Genomic DNA, 16,821 nt, shown 5'->3' on the forward strand with positions numbered 1-16,821 from the left:
ATAGGATTTTTCCAAGTCTCCTAGTCAATACTACCAGTATCACCACATTTGAGTTTTAACAAAGTAATATATGTAGACTTGGTAAATAGTTTGTCTATAATTCCTGTATTATTCACAAATACAAGAGATTACCTTTATGCAACCATTTGTGTACAAGCCCTATCTCTTGAAACATAGCTACCTTTGCTCATTATTTTCCTTTTGTAGCATTGTTAGCCTGAAAGCTGACTGTTCGTTCTGATTCCCAACATCAGTACTATAAATAGAAATCTTATTCTGTGTAATTTTTCCTATATGATAGACATCAGCATAATGATTAGGACATGTAGGTATATATGAGTCATTTGGGCCTTAGTTATTGCTTTGAGGCAAGCAAAGAAAGAACTAACCTGGTTCTCACTTCATAAAGGATTTGTTTTATTTGTATAGGAAGATGGAAATGAAAATCATAATTGTTTTTAAAGGGATAATTGTGTTTGTTTTCTCAAATTTGAGCACTGTTGATCTGTACACTTACAAAAAGCCATGGATGTCTTAGTGAGCTAATTCCTGTGTAGGGACCTGTAGCTATGAAAAAATATTATAAAGAGGTTTCTACTGAACCTCTAGTGGAAACCTTACTCTGACCTCCCTGGATTTTGTTCGTATTAGCTGAGCATCATATCCTGCTTTCATGGATAGTCTTCTATTACCAGGTTTCTCTAGGATTCTTCCCCCACCTTTTTTTAAAGGTAGCAATGCAACTTAGTTTTTATTTTAATTTTCCTGGGTAGTGTCAGGTCTTTTATGTGTATTAATGCTTTACTACTGATTCAGATTTGCTCAATAGTTTGAATTTGTTGAAAAGTTCCTGACTTTTGGCATGTAACAAGTATTATGTAAAAAACAATTATATAAATCTATATTGACTGAGAATGGGAGCTGGAAGGTTTAGTCTGATGTTTAGAGTCTCTGTAAAACACTTGGAAAAGAAAATGAAACCAGATTGATGACATCTTAATAATTATTTTTGTCTCTATTGAAAGGTTAATGTTATTATTGTCAAACTTCTCTCCTCTACCAGTCCCTGATCAAACTCTGGGAGTCCATGTCCACTCAAGCATTCCTCCCTTCACCTCCTCTGCCTTCTGACATGCTGACATATACTGAACTGGTGTTGGATGATCAAGGTCAGCTGGTCCACATGAACAGGCTTCCAGGAGGAAATGAGGCAAGTAGTTGAAACCTTCTCTCCTTTTCTATTTCTGTGCCCACCAGTACCAGCTTTCCATGGGAGTGATCATTATATGGTATTAAGATCCAACCGATGTAGGCAACCTAGTTGTCCTGGTATGGTTTTTTAGCAAGAGAACACTAGATAGATGTCAAGGAATTATTAAATTATTGGGTATGATAACATTATTACAATTTTGCTTTTTAAAAAAGAGTATTACTTCCTGCTAGACATACATGCTAAAATATTTACCGGTGAAGTGATCTGATGTCCAGGATTTGATTTAAAATGAAGAGAGATGCAGGTGGGAGTATAGATGAAATAAGATTGGTCACGAGTTGATAATTGAAATTAGGTGATAGGTACATAAAAAGAGATTACTTTCCCTTTATATATATTTGTATTTTGAGTTTGTTTTGTAACAAAAACATTTAAATATTGTTTTGCCTTATTTTTTACTTATTTGCATAATAATTATGCATTTTTTCCATGCTCAGCTTATTTGGTCTGGCGCTGTTATGAGCATAACGAATATGTTCTTCTTAAAGGGGCTTGGTCAGAACCAGGGATTTAAACGTAAAAGAAACATAGAACCCATTTATTGATAGTTAATCTAAGATGTGTTTTCTAGCCTTGGCTTCCTTTCTTGTATAGTGACATTTTAATAATGATGTAAAGTCATATTCTGCCTTATACCTTTATGCCTTTCTCTATGTGTTGATATTCCTCCAGTTTTAACTATGCTTCTAAAGCACAGTTGTAGCAATTATAAAAATAGTAACAAACATAAAAATGGAGATATTTTTATTTCAGCTTTAGATATAATTCATAGATAAGTCTCATTCCTTAGAAAGAGTACACTTTACCTGGGTGTCTGCCATAGACAGACTGGGTAGACCACTGGAGATAATATGCAGACCTTTTTTTCCATTTTATTCAGAATCTTTAAAAATTTTTTGCCCTCTATTTATGAAGTGTTTGATTCTTTCAGTAGTACACTAAGAATAGCCAAGATCAGATGATTTAGTGTTAAGCATTGGACCAGATGCAGAATATTAGGCTTTTAGGAGTTCTACTGATCTAGTACCTCGACAAATAGCAAAGGCAAGAGGATGGGGAGAGAGGATGCATAAAATTTTGATAAGAATAGATATATACTCATCAACACACAAAGTTGAAGCAGAGATTTGTGCCACTATGTGTAGCATCTGCCCAGTGAGCCTTTCAGCAGCAAAGAAAAGCTTCATTGTGCCAGACGTAAATTCCAATTCACTGAATCGCTGTTCAGGAATGGAAGGCACCCTTGTGAACATGGGGCTGAAAGCAAAACGGTTTTAACTAATGTAATTAAAACACAAAATGAGATTTTTGGCCACGTGAAAGCTAGCTGCAGTGCTATGTGAAACCTCTTGCCATGATCTTTCTCTCCTGCTTTCTCTCTGCTCTCATTCTGTGTTTGAGTGAATGGAGACTGGGGGAATAGTGAAGTCCCAGAGGGACAGAGCTCTGTTCTTGCTGAAATTACAAGCACAGAGCTGCCTGGGCATGAACATGTAGTGTTTACTCTGCCAGTATGAATACAAATAGTCTTATTATACGGGACTCTGTACCCAAAGACCACACACACACACACACACACACACACACACACATACACACACACACACACACACACACACATACACGAATAAAAAAAAATTAAAGGTTTTTTTTTAACCCTTTTAAGACCTAACAAACCTTGATGTTAAAGGGCTGCCTATGCCTTAAACAGCTACATGGTACTATGGCTGTAAGTATTAATCTAGTATAGCCATCACTTTCTTTCCTTTGCCCAGTGCTTTAATATTGTTTGTTCAAATGTTGTTTTGCTTTTTTTTTTTTTTTTGGTCGGCTCTCACTTTCTTCTTATTTTATACTTTCTCTCCTTAGTTGCCTATTTTCTTTGTTCTCTTTTCCTTTTCTTCAAATGATTGACTAGGATTGAGGCTGAGTGTTAGCTTGCTGTTTCTGAGCCTTAGAGCTCAGGAGGAGTAAGACTGGTGTTCTTTTGTAAGCAGTTAGTGACTAATGCCCAGGATGGCTGGTGAAGTCAGTGGCCTTAGCTAGATTATAGGGCACTGCACGACAGGAATGAGGTTAGGGTATTAGTATCAGACTCTGCTACCAATAGCTTGAGCATACAATGGAGCTTGTCCACTGAGAGACTGACCAATCTAAGGATGGAGTTTCAACAGTCAGAACTCTGAGGGACAGCTGTGCCTAAGAAATGACGAGGTGTCAATAGGATGTATTTCCTCATACTGAGCCCAGTTTTATCAAGGCACGTTGACTTTCAGCCATTGCAGTTTAATTTTCTTTGGCCAAAGAGACAAGTTTGTCATGAGTCTGGCACTCTACATATTACCCCAAGAATGATGTGAGGGGAACGAAAAGAGTTCATGCTGATGAGATTTGGAGCAAATCTGTCCTGTCCCAAAGAGAATGGGCATCTGAACAGAGCCTTGAGAAATAGTTTTATTAAAAAAGGAATAAAAAATTGACCTGTTAATGTTCTGAGAGCCAAGGCTCAATGTAAATGCATTGATGCTACATAGACATTAAATCATGATAATGTGGTGTTCTCCAAAGGTGATGGCTCTACCAGGTCATCACTGTGGGTGGTATTGTATTACCTTGAAGGATGGAAGTTTCTGAGTTTAAAAGCTAGTGCATGGATATAAGGAATAAGGGTAAAACAAGAGATTCTTGCAGAGTTTCTCCATGAATTGAAATGCTTTCCCCCACAACCAAAGGCAGAAATCTGCACTTATTAGACTGTCGGCTATGTTGGTGGCCTGTCTTTCTTCCCTATTTTTTGTTCCAGGACAGTAAATAGGTGAAATGGTGATGGGACCAGGATTTGGACCAATTCAGTTCCATTTAGTTTTAGGTAACTTGTTTGCCATTTGAGGAAGAATATTGGCTATTTCAGCAGAGATGTGACCTGCATTTTGAACATTGGAGCCTGTGTTAGAAGCAGGAGAAAGAGAGCTTTTCCAATCTCATGTTAGCTTTCTTTCTATTTTCCTAGTACTCCTTTCCCCATAAAGTAAGATGTGACTAAAGGAATGCCACCTAATGCATGACAAAATACACAGGAGAACACATCTTTCTCATTGCCAGATTTGAATGGCATTACATTTAGTATGAATTTGGGATAGGAATAAAAAAAAATTTCAACCAAATCTATTAAATTAGAGTTCTAAAGATGAGTTGCCAGAATTTTCATAATAGTTTAAAGAGGAAAATGTGACTGCAATGTAGACTAAACTGATTTTGTTTCTACCTGCTATTGATGTATAGTGATAGCACTATTTATAGATGAAGTGTGTGTTGTTGAGCCTGGATTCAGAAAAAAATGTAGCTATCTAACAATTCTACGTTACTGCTTCTCTATTTCGGAGGAATTCTTTTCATTTTCCTGCCAGTTTGCTAACCTGTTTTGATCATTTGGTGGAAGCTATAATTGTAGGTGGGAACATTTTGAGTAACAGTTCGCAATCCAGTGTAGCTGCTCTTCGCACTAAATCCTGTTACTAAACAGCTCAGGCTGAGATCAAGCCAAGGGCTGTAACGGACTTGACAGAGAACAACTTAACTTTGCCTGGTGAGATAAAGAAAATTCTTTTTTGAGTTTGCATTCTTATTTATTCTGAAGTAAATTATTAGCACTTTGTTATTTTATATTTGTGTAGCAGCTCTGTGAACTATATCAGGAATCTAAATCAGGCAATGATGAAAGATATGATAGAGATATGATAGAGAGGTAGATTTGATAGTATTTTAGTGCTTGTAGAAATTAGGTCCCTGTTTTCCTTACCATTTCAGAAAGTGGGCTTTTTATCATTCCCTCCTATCACTTCTGTCATAATGAAAAACTGAGATGAGAAAACGTAGTGTTTAGAAGCAGTTATAATAATTGGTACAGTATATATTTCCAAAAAAGGACTGGTAGTCAGAGATTGGAACTCTCATGTGGCATAAAAATTTTTTTCAGAAAATTTTTCTGGGAGGAAAGTATATTCCAAATTGAATGCAATTTGATGGTTCCCTCGGCATTACACACTACCACACTTAAGAACTGTGGTGGCTCGGAGGCTTCATTTTTTCATCTGGGCACTAGGTGTCAGGGTTTTTCCTTCTCAACAATTTAGCATTCAAACAAGCCTCTTGAATCGCCCTGTTTGGTGAAGCAAAGCCACTTGTGTCTTTCCTTTTCTTTCACTTGGCATGGTAGGCTTTTCCAAATGTTCCTACAGTATATAATTGCAGTTTTACCTCTTTAGTTGGAGATGTGTTGAACCAACACCAGGGCTTTAAACATTCTTTTAAGAAGAGGAAATAAAGTAGTGTAAATTTAAGTTTAAAGACTAGCTGCCATCGTGACTGTTGGTTTCAGTTCTGCTTTATTTTCTCAGGGATGAAATTGTGGGGATGGTAGGGATTAGGAATTCAGTTCTGAAACTGGTCAACCCTACCAGTAACTATATTTAATTGTTGTTCAATTGTTCACAGTGTCTGGTACCATCGAAGCATCATGTCTCTCTATTTTTTGATTATAAGATAGTTTAAACAATACAGAAAAATATAAAGAGATATGACAAATACCTCTACATCAGCGACCAGCTTGAACAAATCTTACTGTGCTTCTCACTTACATGTTGCTATAATCCTTTGAAATTTTTAATTGAGTGAAAAAAATTTAGAAATTGGGTAGGGAAAGGAAGTTGTTAAGCTTAAATAAGCCTAAAAGATTAGAAGAAATTAATTAGTAGATCTATTCTGACAGTTCTTAGGCTGGACCTTTTAACCCAAAGGACCTCTTATTTTAGAAAAACCACCATAACCCTCTGTCTTAATTCACTTGGTTGACATTTTCCATACTCTCAGAGGAATTGCATAGGTTATCCTGGACTCGGATCCTAGTGGAACCCATTATGGTCTAAAACTGCCTGGAGAGAACATGTATATGCTTGTGAGTTTGATTAAAGAAAGGGTTGACTATTGCTCATGAACATAGGACCAAATATTTTTCTAGCTGAACACTAGATTTTTGTACATTGTTTTACTCAGCTTAACCCCAAAATAGCTTCATAAATGTGAAGCTAATTTGGATGTGTTTTACTGGGCTTTTGTTTCATTCTTTTGAAATCAGTTTAACTTCTTGTACTAGGTATGAAAATCAAGTCAGTGTCAATCTTTTTCAGATATGTTAGAAAAGCAGCATATTTGAATTATAGTATGCTGAAGGTGAGCTCTGAAATAGATCTAAGAAAAGCAGGTCTAAAAAAGATGAGCACAATCTATGCACTGATCAGGGACCATCTAACAGCCACCAGTCTATCCTTGAAGACAGGAGGAAGTTTGTAAGTGCTTTGAATTCCTCAGCAGAAAAGGGTCCCATACCACTAGTTATACATAAACAGTCATAATTTGTGCTTGCCTTATTGTTTATTAAGGGCTTCAAAAAAACAATTTTGAATCTTTTTAGGCATAGCAAGATAGGAATTCTAAGTATAGAGAAAGATATGCAGTATTATGAAGAGATTTTTTTTAAAGACATTATACTGTTTTTTTATTTTAGCCCCATTCTAAGTTAGTATATTTGATTACAAGTAATTGTCTGAAGTTATCTTTCATTTGGATCCTTCATTAGAAAAATTTTGAGGCTAAAGAAAATATACAAACAAAAAAGGGCTAGGAATGTGGCTCAGTGGTAGAGTATCTGCCTAGCATGCAGGAGATGAAATTTTAAGGCTAATTTTGAAAAAATACGTCTTCCTACCATGGAATTGCTTCTCATGAAATTCTAACACTGTTCTTTTGGGATGCATATGGTCTTCTCAATTCTTTCTGAATGACTGTTATTACTGTTGGAGATTTCTCATCAGGTTGATTAGTTGGTTTTGACTCACTTCATTGTTAGCAACTAAGCTTCAGTGAACTTGATCAATTTTGAAAATCTGAAATTGTCCATTGGCTCACTAGAGTAGTCCTTGTGGAGAACTCCTATTTTTTTTTTTTTTCCAAAAAACAAATCCTAGATATAACCCTTAAATAAAGAATGTACTTGCCAGCATTTTCATACATGTCTTAAGCTTTAAGGTTTTACCGGAAAAGAATGTGACATAGTACCCTATGTCAAAAAACTTTACAGCTCCAAGTAGAAGCAATAATGAACATCAGGACAGCAATAGATGACACCAGAAGATGAGGTGTAGCGTGGAGCACCAGAGTTCAACATTCCTTCATATGATTAATGGGCAAGGCTCTAGAACTATGTAGGCCAACTTGGTTAATTTCCACATCAACAAATTAATCCTGTGTCTCATTTCTCAAATACCACTGGCTTCTGTGTGCATGTTTAAAAAATAATAATAATAATTGGTATGCTTATTAAATTACTGGGTGTTCAGGAAAAATCATTATTTCAAAATTATTATTTCTAATCTTTGGAAATGTTGGCAAAAATTACCACCAGAATAAATTCTTTTTTTGTTCTAAAAATTATACTTTTCTTACCCTCTTACCATATCTTAGAGGGGCTAAGTCTCTTCAGCCATTTTTTAATCACCCAAGCATGAAAAAAAGTTTTATCGATGATTAAGAAAATTGTTTTGGGGGCTGGGATTCTGTGTGGCTTAGTGGTAGAGCGCTCGCCTAGCACAGGTGGGACCCAGGTTTGATCCTCGGCACCACATAAAAATAAAGGTATTGTGTTGTGTTCATTTACACCTAAAATACATAAATAAATAAATATTTAAAAAGAAAAGAAAAGAAAATTGTTTTGGGCTGGGGTTGTGGCTCAGTGGTAGAGGGCACCTAGCATGTATGAGGCACTGGGTTCAACTCTCAGCACCACATATGAATAAAGTTCATTGACAACTAAAAAAGAAGAAGAAGAAGAAAATTGTTTTGAGCTCTTTTGTGTGATCATATAGCACTAATGGAACATGCTCTGTCTGACAGATAGTGTAGTATACAAAGGTGTCGGTATTTTTTTCCACCTGGTTTTCACAAATAGAACACATGAAGTTAAATGTTACATTACTTTATGGCTTAAAAATTTATCTTTTAAAACCTATACAGTATTTTATGGTATTTCATTGTATGTTTTATTATGAGACTAACATGAGTTAAAATTTCTATGGCAGGGCTGGGGATGTGGCTCAAGTGGTATCGCGCTCGCCTGGCATGCGTGCGGCCCGGGTTCGATCCTCAGCACCACATACAAACAAAGATGTTGTGTCCACTGAAAACTGAAAAATAAATATTAAAATTCTCTCTCTCTCTCTCTAAAAAAAAATTTCTATGGCAATTATTTTTTATACTTTTGTGAAGATTTAATATTCCATACAAAATACAAGAGGGGGAAAAAGTCACATTTTGTTCTGTAGCTAAAAAGGAACTCAAGTTCCAATTCCTTCTCTGTGGGTTTTAGTTTTCTCATTTTTATGTTGCAAATAATACCTAAATCCATTTCAGTTATGACATACTAGAATTTTTTGTATTGCTGCCCCAGGGCTCTGTAGGGTGGTCATCTTCTTGGCATTAGCAGAATTAGAACAATAGCTACTGAAGGCTTTGCCAAAAATCACTCAAGTTTTAGACTTTCAGCATAGAAAATAACATTTCAGCCACAGTCTAACCTGTATTTAAATCTGTATGGAAAGACATTTGTTGCTACTGACAGAACTTACAGTGTGGAGATAGAACTTACATTGTGGAGATAGAAGAAAGGCAACTGTGGCAATGATGTTCTCTTCCTGCCTTCTACAGCATCGCTAGAGTCCATGGATGCATCTTACACCCACAAAAAACAAAATCCGGTCATGTTTTGCCCCTTAGCTTTCCCTTCAAATTTCCTTATTGAGCTTAACGTTGTTATTTTATAGCAACTGAATCCTTGGAAAGTTCCTGTGGTGCTTGCGCATTCTATTCACACCGATAGTACAATTAATGTTGATGTCAATTTTGGTGTTAATTTTGGGTCATGATTAGTGTTGACACTTTGTGTCAGACTAATGGCATTTATGGGTACCACCAGAATAAATGTTAATATTATCATGTTTTTAGTGTCTGTTATAGTAACATTAAACCAAGGTCCTCCCAGGAGAAAAAATATATATATGGATAGATAGATAATGCCTTTCTGTATCGCTGGTGTTACTCAGCGAGAAAATGACATCTCAGGGCAGAATCCTAATCACTGTTTGGAGCATCAGAAATAATGATCACCTCTGATCGGAGGTTGTGAATAATTCATTTGGTTTGATTTTCACGTCCTGTCCAGTGATACTTTTCAAACCAAATGTGTTTCTACAGGAAAATAATGGTCCCACTTCTTATGGAAATACTGTGGCACAAATCATTTTACCCACATAAAAACAGTTAAATAAGACTGTTCTCTTCTGCTTGCTTTCTCCTCCCTCCTCCCACCTCCCTCACTTGAGTGTATTTATTCCAGGATTGGAATGTGGCCAGAGAAATATTTTCTTTCTCAGTACTTGTATAAGGAAAACAAATACTTATTTCTTCTAATCCTTAGTTTGATCACTGTAGCTTTATTCTCTTCCCTTTTTCACTTTAAAACAATTAACTTAGCTTGATATTCCTTAAGAAACCTATGAGTTGAAATGACCTGTTATGAAAATTTATCTGAAATAAAATATTTTAAAACTTATCCATGGCAATATTAATGCAAAGACAGTTTTCAGTAAGTACTTACTGAAAGGACCACTCAGATAGTCAGTTCTAACGAGAGAAAGTGATCAGGGAAGATTCTGGTGCTGCCAGTATCAAGAAACCCGAGTCTGAAACTCAGTAGATCTCAAACCTACCCACTATCTCAGACAGGCTACAGGTTGCCCTTTTGTTGCTTCCTTAGCTGGTCAGTCCTTATCCCTGAGTAGTGGAGTGTCATTTTTACCAGGTTTCATTTGAGTAGAAATGTGGGCAAGAAAGAGAAGACAGAAAAAACGGAATTCAATGAAGGGATTTCCCTTGGTTGTTATTCTTCAGTTACTATACAAGGCAGCTTAGGCTTAGGTGAAATCAATGAATGTCACGTTCCTAATCACATTGTCACACTTGTGACACTATACTTTTATAGTGATTGCAGAATTTTTGCAATATAAAATCTTCATTGTTTATATAACATAGACTCCTCTATGTAATTTGACTGAAAAACTTACGGTGTCCTAATTAGATGGAGGGGGAAGAAATATGCCTGTCTTCGAAGTAATACCAAATCCTCTGAAACAAAGCTATTCTTAGAATATTTTGAATATTCTGATCCTGAATGTTGTGATCCCACCCCTGCCCTTTTTTTCCCCTAAATCTAACAAGGGCCGGGGGCAGTATTTTTCAACCTAGTGTTCATCATCAGGCAGAAAGTGTTTTGCATTCAGAAACCACTTCCAGTATCAAATTCAATTTTGTCAAGTGATTAGTTGAATTTGGTAGAGAATAATTTAAAAACACAAAGCTGTGGTGCTTCTGCATTGGAGGAGAGCAGTTGCTATTCCAAAGTTGCAATCCTCCTTTCAGTGACTATGCATCGCAACTGGATTATTGTGTTACGTGTCTTTGCAGCTGTTATTGACCTGCATCTGTTGACACCATGTGTTCCTACTGAGGACTGCTGGAAGAAATAGGGGAGTGGACGAATTGATACCTTGCCTGCCTATCAGTGCAAACGTCCTTTATGTACATATGTTTGTAAAGCTCTTTAGCCCCCTTCAAGATGAAAGGCTCTGTATAAATATAAGCTTTCGATTTTAGTACATGTTTGTAATACATGTGGTACAGTCCTAAATATGTATTTAGCTGATAGGCACTGTTCTTGTCTATTGTACAAATATTGACTTAAAAAGTATAAATATGTATTTAACCATCAGAGCAGAAAAACACTGAAGCAGTTACTTCTCAGGGATATTAATATTGTATAAACCTATATATACATTCTACCACATCATTGCAGAGCATTTCTTTTTAAAAAATGAAATGATAGCCCAACATACTAAGATAGTTTTTTTGTTTCTCCCCCAGTGCTAGAGAATGAACCCAGGGCTTTGTATATGCAAGGCAAGCATTCTACCACTGAGCTAAACTCTGAGCCCTAAGATAGTCTTTTTCTTTTTCTGTTTTTTTCCTCGTACTGGAGATTAAAGCTGGGGTAGGGTGGGGGTGGGGACACTTTATCACTAAGCTAAATGCTCTTACCTTTAAAAATATATTTTATTTTGAAACAAAGGTCTCACTAAGTTACTAAAGCTGACCTTGAACTTGCAGTTCTCCTACCTAAGCCTCCAAGTAGCTAGGATTACAAGTGTGTGCCGCTGTGCATTCCCCTAACATAGTTATTGGTATTCTTTTAATTTTCATATATTTTTCTCTTTTTAACATACATATGATAACTAAAATTGAGAATTAAAACATAGGAAATCCCTTAAGCTGATGAGATTTCCCCCCCCCCCTTAAAAATACTTTTTTTTTTTTGGTATTGAGGATTGAACCCAGGTGCATGTTACCACTGAGCTACATCTTCAGTCCTTTTTATTGTTTATTTTGAGATAGGGTCTCAATCAGTTAATGAGGCTGACTTTAAACTTGGAATCCTCCTGCCTCAGCCTCCCAAGTCACTGGGATTATAGGCATGTGCCACTATGCCCAGCAAAAAATGTTTTTTTTTATTGTGGAAATACTCAAATATGTACCAAAGTAGGAATAATAATATAAACTACCAGGTACCTGTCATTCAGTGAAAAGGTACTTGGTAATATTTTCACACTGTGTGTGTGTGTGTGTGTGTGTGTGTGTGTGTGTGTTACTAGGGATGGAACCTAGGGATGCTCTACTGCTTGAGCTATATCCTCAGCCCTTTTTTATGTTTTATTTTTGAGAAACGGCTCTCACTAGTTCTTGAGGCTGGCTTCAAATTTGTGATCCTCCTGCCTCAGCCTCCCAAGTTTCTGGGGTTGCAGGTGTAAGTCACCATGCCTGGCTCACTTTAAATTTTTGTGAATTAAAAAGTAAATGAGGGCTGGGGATGTGGCTCAAGTGGTAGCGCGCTCACCTGGCATGCGTGCGGCCCAGATTCGATCCTCAGCACCACATACAAACAAAAGATGTTGTGTCCACAAAGAACTGAAAAATAAATATTAAAAAAAAAAATCTCTCTTCCTCTCTCTCTCTCTCTTAAAAAAAAAAAAAAGTAAATGAGAGGGGGGCTGGAGTTGTAGCTCGGTGGTAGAGCACTTGCCTTGTATGTGTGAGGCACTAGGTTCGATTCTCAGTACCACATATGAATAAGTAAATAAAATAAAGGTTCATCAACAACTGAAGAAAAATGGTTCTCTTAAAAAAAAAAAAAAAAGAAGTAAATGAGAGAGGGGGGCCAGAGTTGTGGCTCAGTGGTAGACTGCTTGCCTAGTATGCGTGAGGTACTGGGTTTGATCCATGGCACCACAAAAAAATAATCAAATAAAATAATTGAAGGTATTGTGTTCATCTACAGCTAAAAAAAAAGGAAATGAGAAAGATTGTAAGTTCAAGGTCAGCCTCAGCAACTTAGTGAGACCCCTGTCTGAGAATAAAATATAAAAAAAGAGGATGGGAATGTAGTTTAGTAGAGGAAAAAAAATTGATGTCATCAATGCAATATAAACACATTAGAGAAAGTTTGGAAAATGAAAGACATACACAATTTTATCATCTGAATAACTATTATCTCATTTTACTAGTACCCACTAGCATGTTTTTAGATAAAATTTTTAAAACATACTGTGCATTCACTATGTGCATTTGCCATTCTTGGACTTAGTATACATTTAATCCTCACACCAAACTTATCTAGAAAATTGTTATTACCTCATTTTGAAGAAACTGCAGCACAGAAAGGTTAGTATCTTATGCAGGATTATATGACTAGTAACTGACTGACTCTCTGTTTTATTAGATTCAGACTGAAAATCTCAGAATCTGGCTCCAGAGTCTGTACTCTTAACTACAAGATTATTTTGCCTCTCACAATTTTGCATGCAATTTTGTGTCCTCCTTCTTCTAATTTAGTATTACATTTTGATGTGTTAGAATGTTATTCACAGCCATCACTTTGTAAGACTATATAGACACTACAGTGACTCACTAGCCCATTTACTTCCTTCCAAAAATGACATTTGTATGGTGCTATAATTGATGTTCACCTTCCATATTGTGTTTAGCTAAAGGCAGTAGCACTAGTCTGGAAAATATTTCTTTAACTAGTAAAGAAATATCACTTCTTTTTCTGTGAACTTTACTTTAAAAAAATAAACAATTCAGGCACAGGCATAGGCACAGGTGTGCACAACCTATAATCCCAACTACTTGGCAGACTGAGGCAGGAGGATGGCAGACAGATTGCAAGTTCAAGGCCAGCCAACCTGAGCAACTTAGCAAGATCCTATTTCAAAAAGAAGGTGGGGGTGGGATTCCTTCTGTGGATGTAGTTCAGTAAATTCTTGCAGAAACAGTGCCTACCTGGAATAAGCCAATAAGGAATGTTTCCAAAGCCCACATTCACCATTATATGCAACTCATACTAGCTATAAGAACAAGTTATTTAATTACCCAGTGCCTCAATTTCCTCATGGCAATAACAACTACCTTTAAGATAATAGGGTTTTTTTTCTGCGGTGGTGGTGCTGGGGATTAAACTCAGGGGCACTCAACCACTGAGCCACATCCCCAGCCCTTTTTTTTGTATTTTATTTAGAGACAGGGTCTCAGTGAGTTGCTTAGCACCTTGCTGTTGCTGAGGCTGGTTTTGAGCTCACAATCCTCCTGCCTCGGCCTCCTGAGCCACTGGGTTTACAGGTGTGCACCACTGCACCCGGCAATAAAAATAGGGTTTTTTAAAAAAAAGAAAAAACATTTTTGTTGTCAATGAACCTTTATTGCATTTATTTATACATGGTGCTGAGAATTGAACCCAGTGCCTCATACGTGCTAGACAAGTGCTCTACCACTAAGCTACAACCCCAGCCCAATAATAGGGTTTTTATATAATTTAATGTGGTGTTTGTTACAACAGTCCCTTCAGAAAGGTATTACCATCTCCATTTTTTAATTGGGAAAAGTGAGGCTATTAAAGATTGACTTGACTAAAATTTTACAGCTAGCATAAAACGGGCAGTTTGACTCCTCCACTGAAACTCTTAACCACTATCAGTATTGTCAACTTGTAGTACAGTGTAGCATATAATAGATGTTCAGTTAATAATAACTAGTAAAGAAAAAAAGTTTAATGATATTTAGGACTGTGATTCTATATCTCCAGATATCAGTCATAGATGCAGTGTTCATTACTCCCACATTATGTTCAGGGATCTTGCAAGGCACTAGAGGAGGAGATAATAATGGTTCAAGATGGTGAGCTAACAGAAGTCCTAGGTAGTATATGAATTAATTATCAAATGGGTTCTCTGCTTGAAGGTCTTAGTTTAAGAGACTGGAAAAGAGAAAGGTTACTTTGTGCTTGGGAAGCTTCACTGAGGAATTGGGATTTGAACCAACTTTTTGGATTAGATAGAATATGGACAGGCTGAGAGGAGAAAAAAGGGTAAACTTTATGTTAAAGTTAATATAATAGAATTCTGTTTCTGATAGTTTGTTTATCAAACCCATGGGTATTATTTCCTTTACTTTGCATCTGAGGACATTGAAGTTCAATAAAAGTTAAATAATGTTCCCAGGTGTCAGAGTTAATAAGCAATAGAGCCTAGATTTAGATCTAAGTTTGGTTGACTCCAAAGCCCATATTCATCATTATATGCCTTACTGTTCGATTAGCAGTGAAATCCAAATTTTAATGTAAATTGAACAACAGATACTTTCTTAGATGTTTATCCGTTGTGCTGGCTCAAAACTAAATCCCTTCTAGTAAGGAATCTTGCTGTACAAAGATTGGGATAATAGTATCCATTCTATAATAGTGCTTTTTAAGGCCGTGGGGGCAGGGGGATGATAAAGAACACACTTCAGAAAGACATTGATAAAGAATAGTGTGTTCTTGGTGCTGCTGTGTTGACACCTAATTAGAAGTCAATATTGTAAGCATAATGACCTGGCCAATTGCTGAACTGACTGCCCAAGTGACACAGTTAGAGTCCCCAGATAATAACGAAAGATAAGAGTATTATTTGCCTGCCCAGTGCCACATTGTCACAGTATTTACATTAGCACGCAAATGCTGAAGTAGATTCTTCAGGGCTTGCATCTAAGCTGCTTCTGGCCTAGGTGGCTAAGGGTAATATATCACAAAATTTGGTGTAAAACCCAATCTTCCTAACTACAAATGCATTTAGAGGAAAATAGACAGAAAATAGCTTTTCTTTCTTGAAAAACAAAAGAGTGGTTGGGCTAAAGCAGCACACGTAGAAAGCAGAGAAAATATTCCTCCCCATACAGTCATTGTATTAACTATCTTCTTAAGAACCACAGCCAAAATTATCCTGATATTTGGGGTTTCTCTGTGCTATCTTTTGGGTGATGTGTTTCTCCTTCCCTTATCTGTCTTTAATGAGCAGATAGAGTAATATCTCAGAAGGCGATTGGATTTTTTCCGGTGTATTATATCCATTTTGATTTGTGTTTGGCCAATGGTATGATATATTAAATAGCTTATATTTATCTGTGGGTGTTTCACATATATATTTCTTAATGCTGAGAATCACAAATAGCTGTGTGGAAAGCTTCAACCAGCCTGATTACAGTGGATGTGCAATTGGATTGAGAAATGTGTACTCAGAGCTTATGATCACTGGCCCGGTTGAGTCTGGGTGATGCATGTGGCTTTCCAGGGATGCTGCTATTTACATCTGTTAATGGCCCTTCTTGATGGCCAGCTCCCCAATGAGGTGATATGCAGCAGCCTGGGGATGAGGGACCAAGGCTGCAGATGTGGCTGGGCTCCATTAGGCAGGACCAGGAATACTCATCTGGTTGGCTTTGTTTTGGGAGGTGAGTGGTGGGGGCAGGGAGGGAAGCATGAGCTAGAAAGGGGGGCATGAAAAGCGTTATTTATCCAGGTATATGGGAAACAGACAGGCAGACATGAAAAACAGCAGCTGTAACTGGATTGTAAGTGAATAGAAAAGAAACGGAACTAGCAGATAACAAGTAGAAGGATTGACTAGTTCTTACATAGGAAGGGATTGAAAAAGGAGAGGGTGGTGAGGGTTTGGGAAGAGACATGTCACTCTGCCTTTTAAGCCATTATCACTTATTGTGTGGTGATCAGATGCTACTAAACAGAACAGAGATTTACATGTATCATAGCAAGAGATTAGTTCTGTGCATCCTTTAGTTTTCTGATATTGGAAAAAAGCAACAAGAATTGCTCTTAAGAATACATTGCTGAGTCACAGTAAATTCTTGCAGGAACGGTGCCTACCTGGAATAAGCCAATAAGGAATGTTTCTATTCCTGTCAAATGGTAGAGGACAGTAAAAGGACACCAAAGTTGTACAGTCCATGAGAGGTGATTCTCCTTCTGCTCCCTTATGAGTTAAAGGTTTCTTGGAATG

The 16,821-nt window shown here is 36.9% G+C and overlaps 1 protein-coding gene across 11 annotated transcripts in view; it reads left to right on the forward strand.

Annotated features, from left to right (window-relative positions):
* The window catches only part of ACACA (acetyl-CoA carboxylase alpha), a 276,021-nt gene that overhangs the window by 187,620 nt on the left and 71,580 nt on the right, over window positions 1–16,821 (forward strand). For all 11 annotated transcript variants that reach the window (XM_081270861.1, XM_081270866.1, XM_081270865.1 and 8 more), the window contains one exon: window positions 1,064–1,210. In XM_081270861.1, coding sequence (XP_081126987.1) covers window positions 1,064–1,210 — 147 coding nt within the window. The remainder of the gene's footprint in view (window positions 1–1,063; window positions 1,211–16,821) is intronic.

This window comes from Spermophilus citellus (genome assembly GCF_964194105.1).
Source record: "Spermophilus citellus genome assembly, chromosome: 17".
NCBI classification, from domain to species: domain Eukaryota; kingdom Metazoa; phylum Chordata; class Mammalia; order Rodentia; family Sciuridae; genus Spermophilus; species Spermophilus citellus.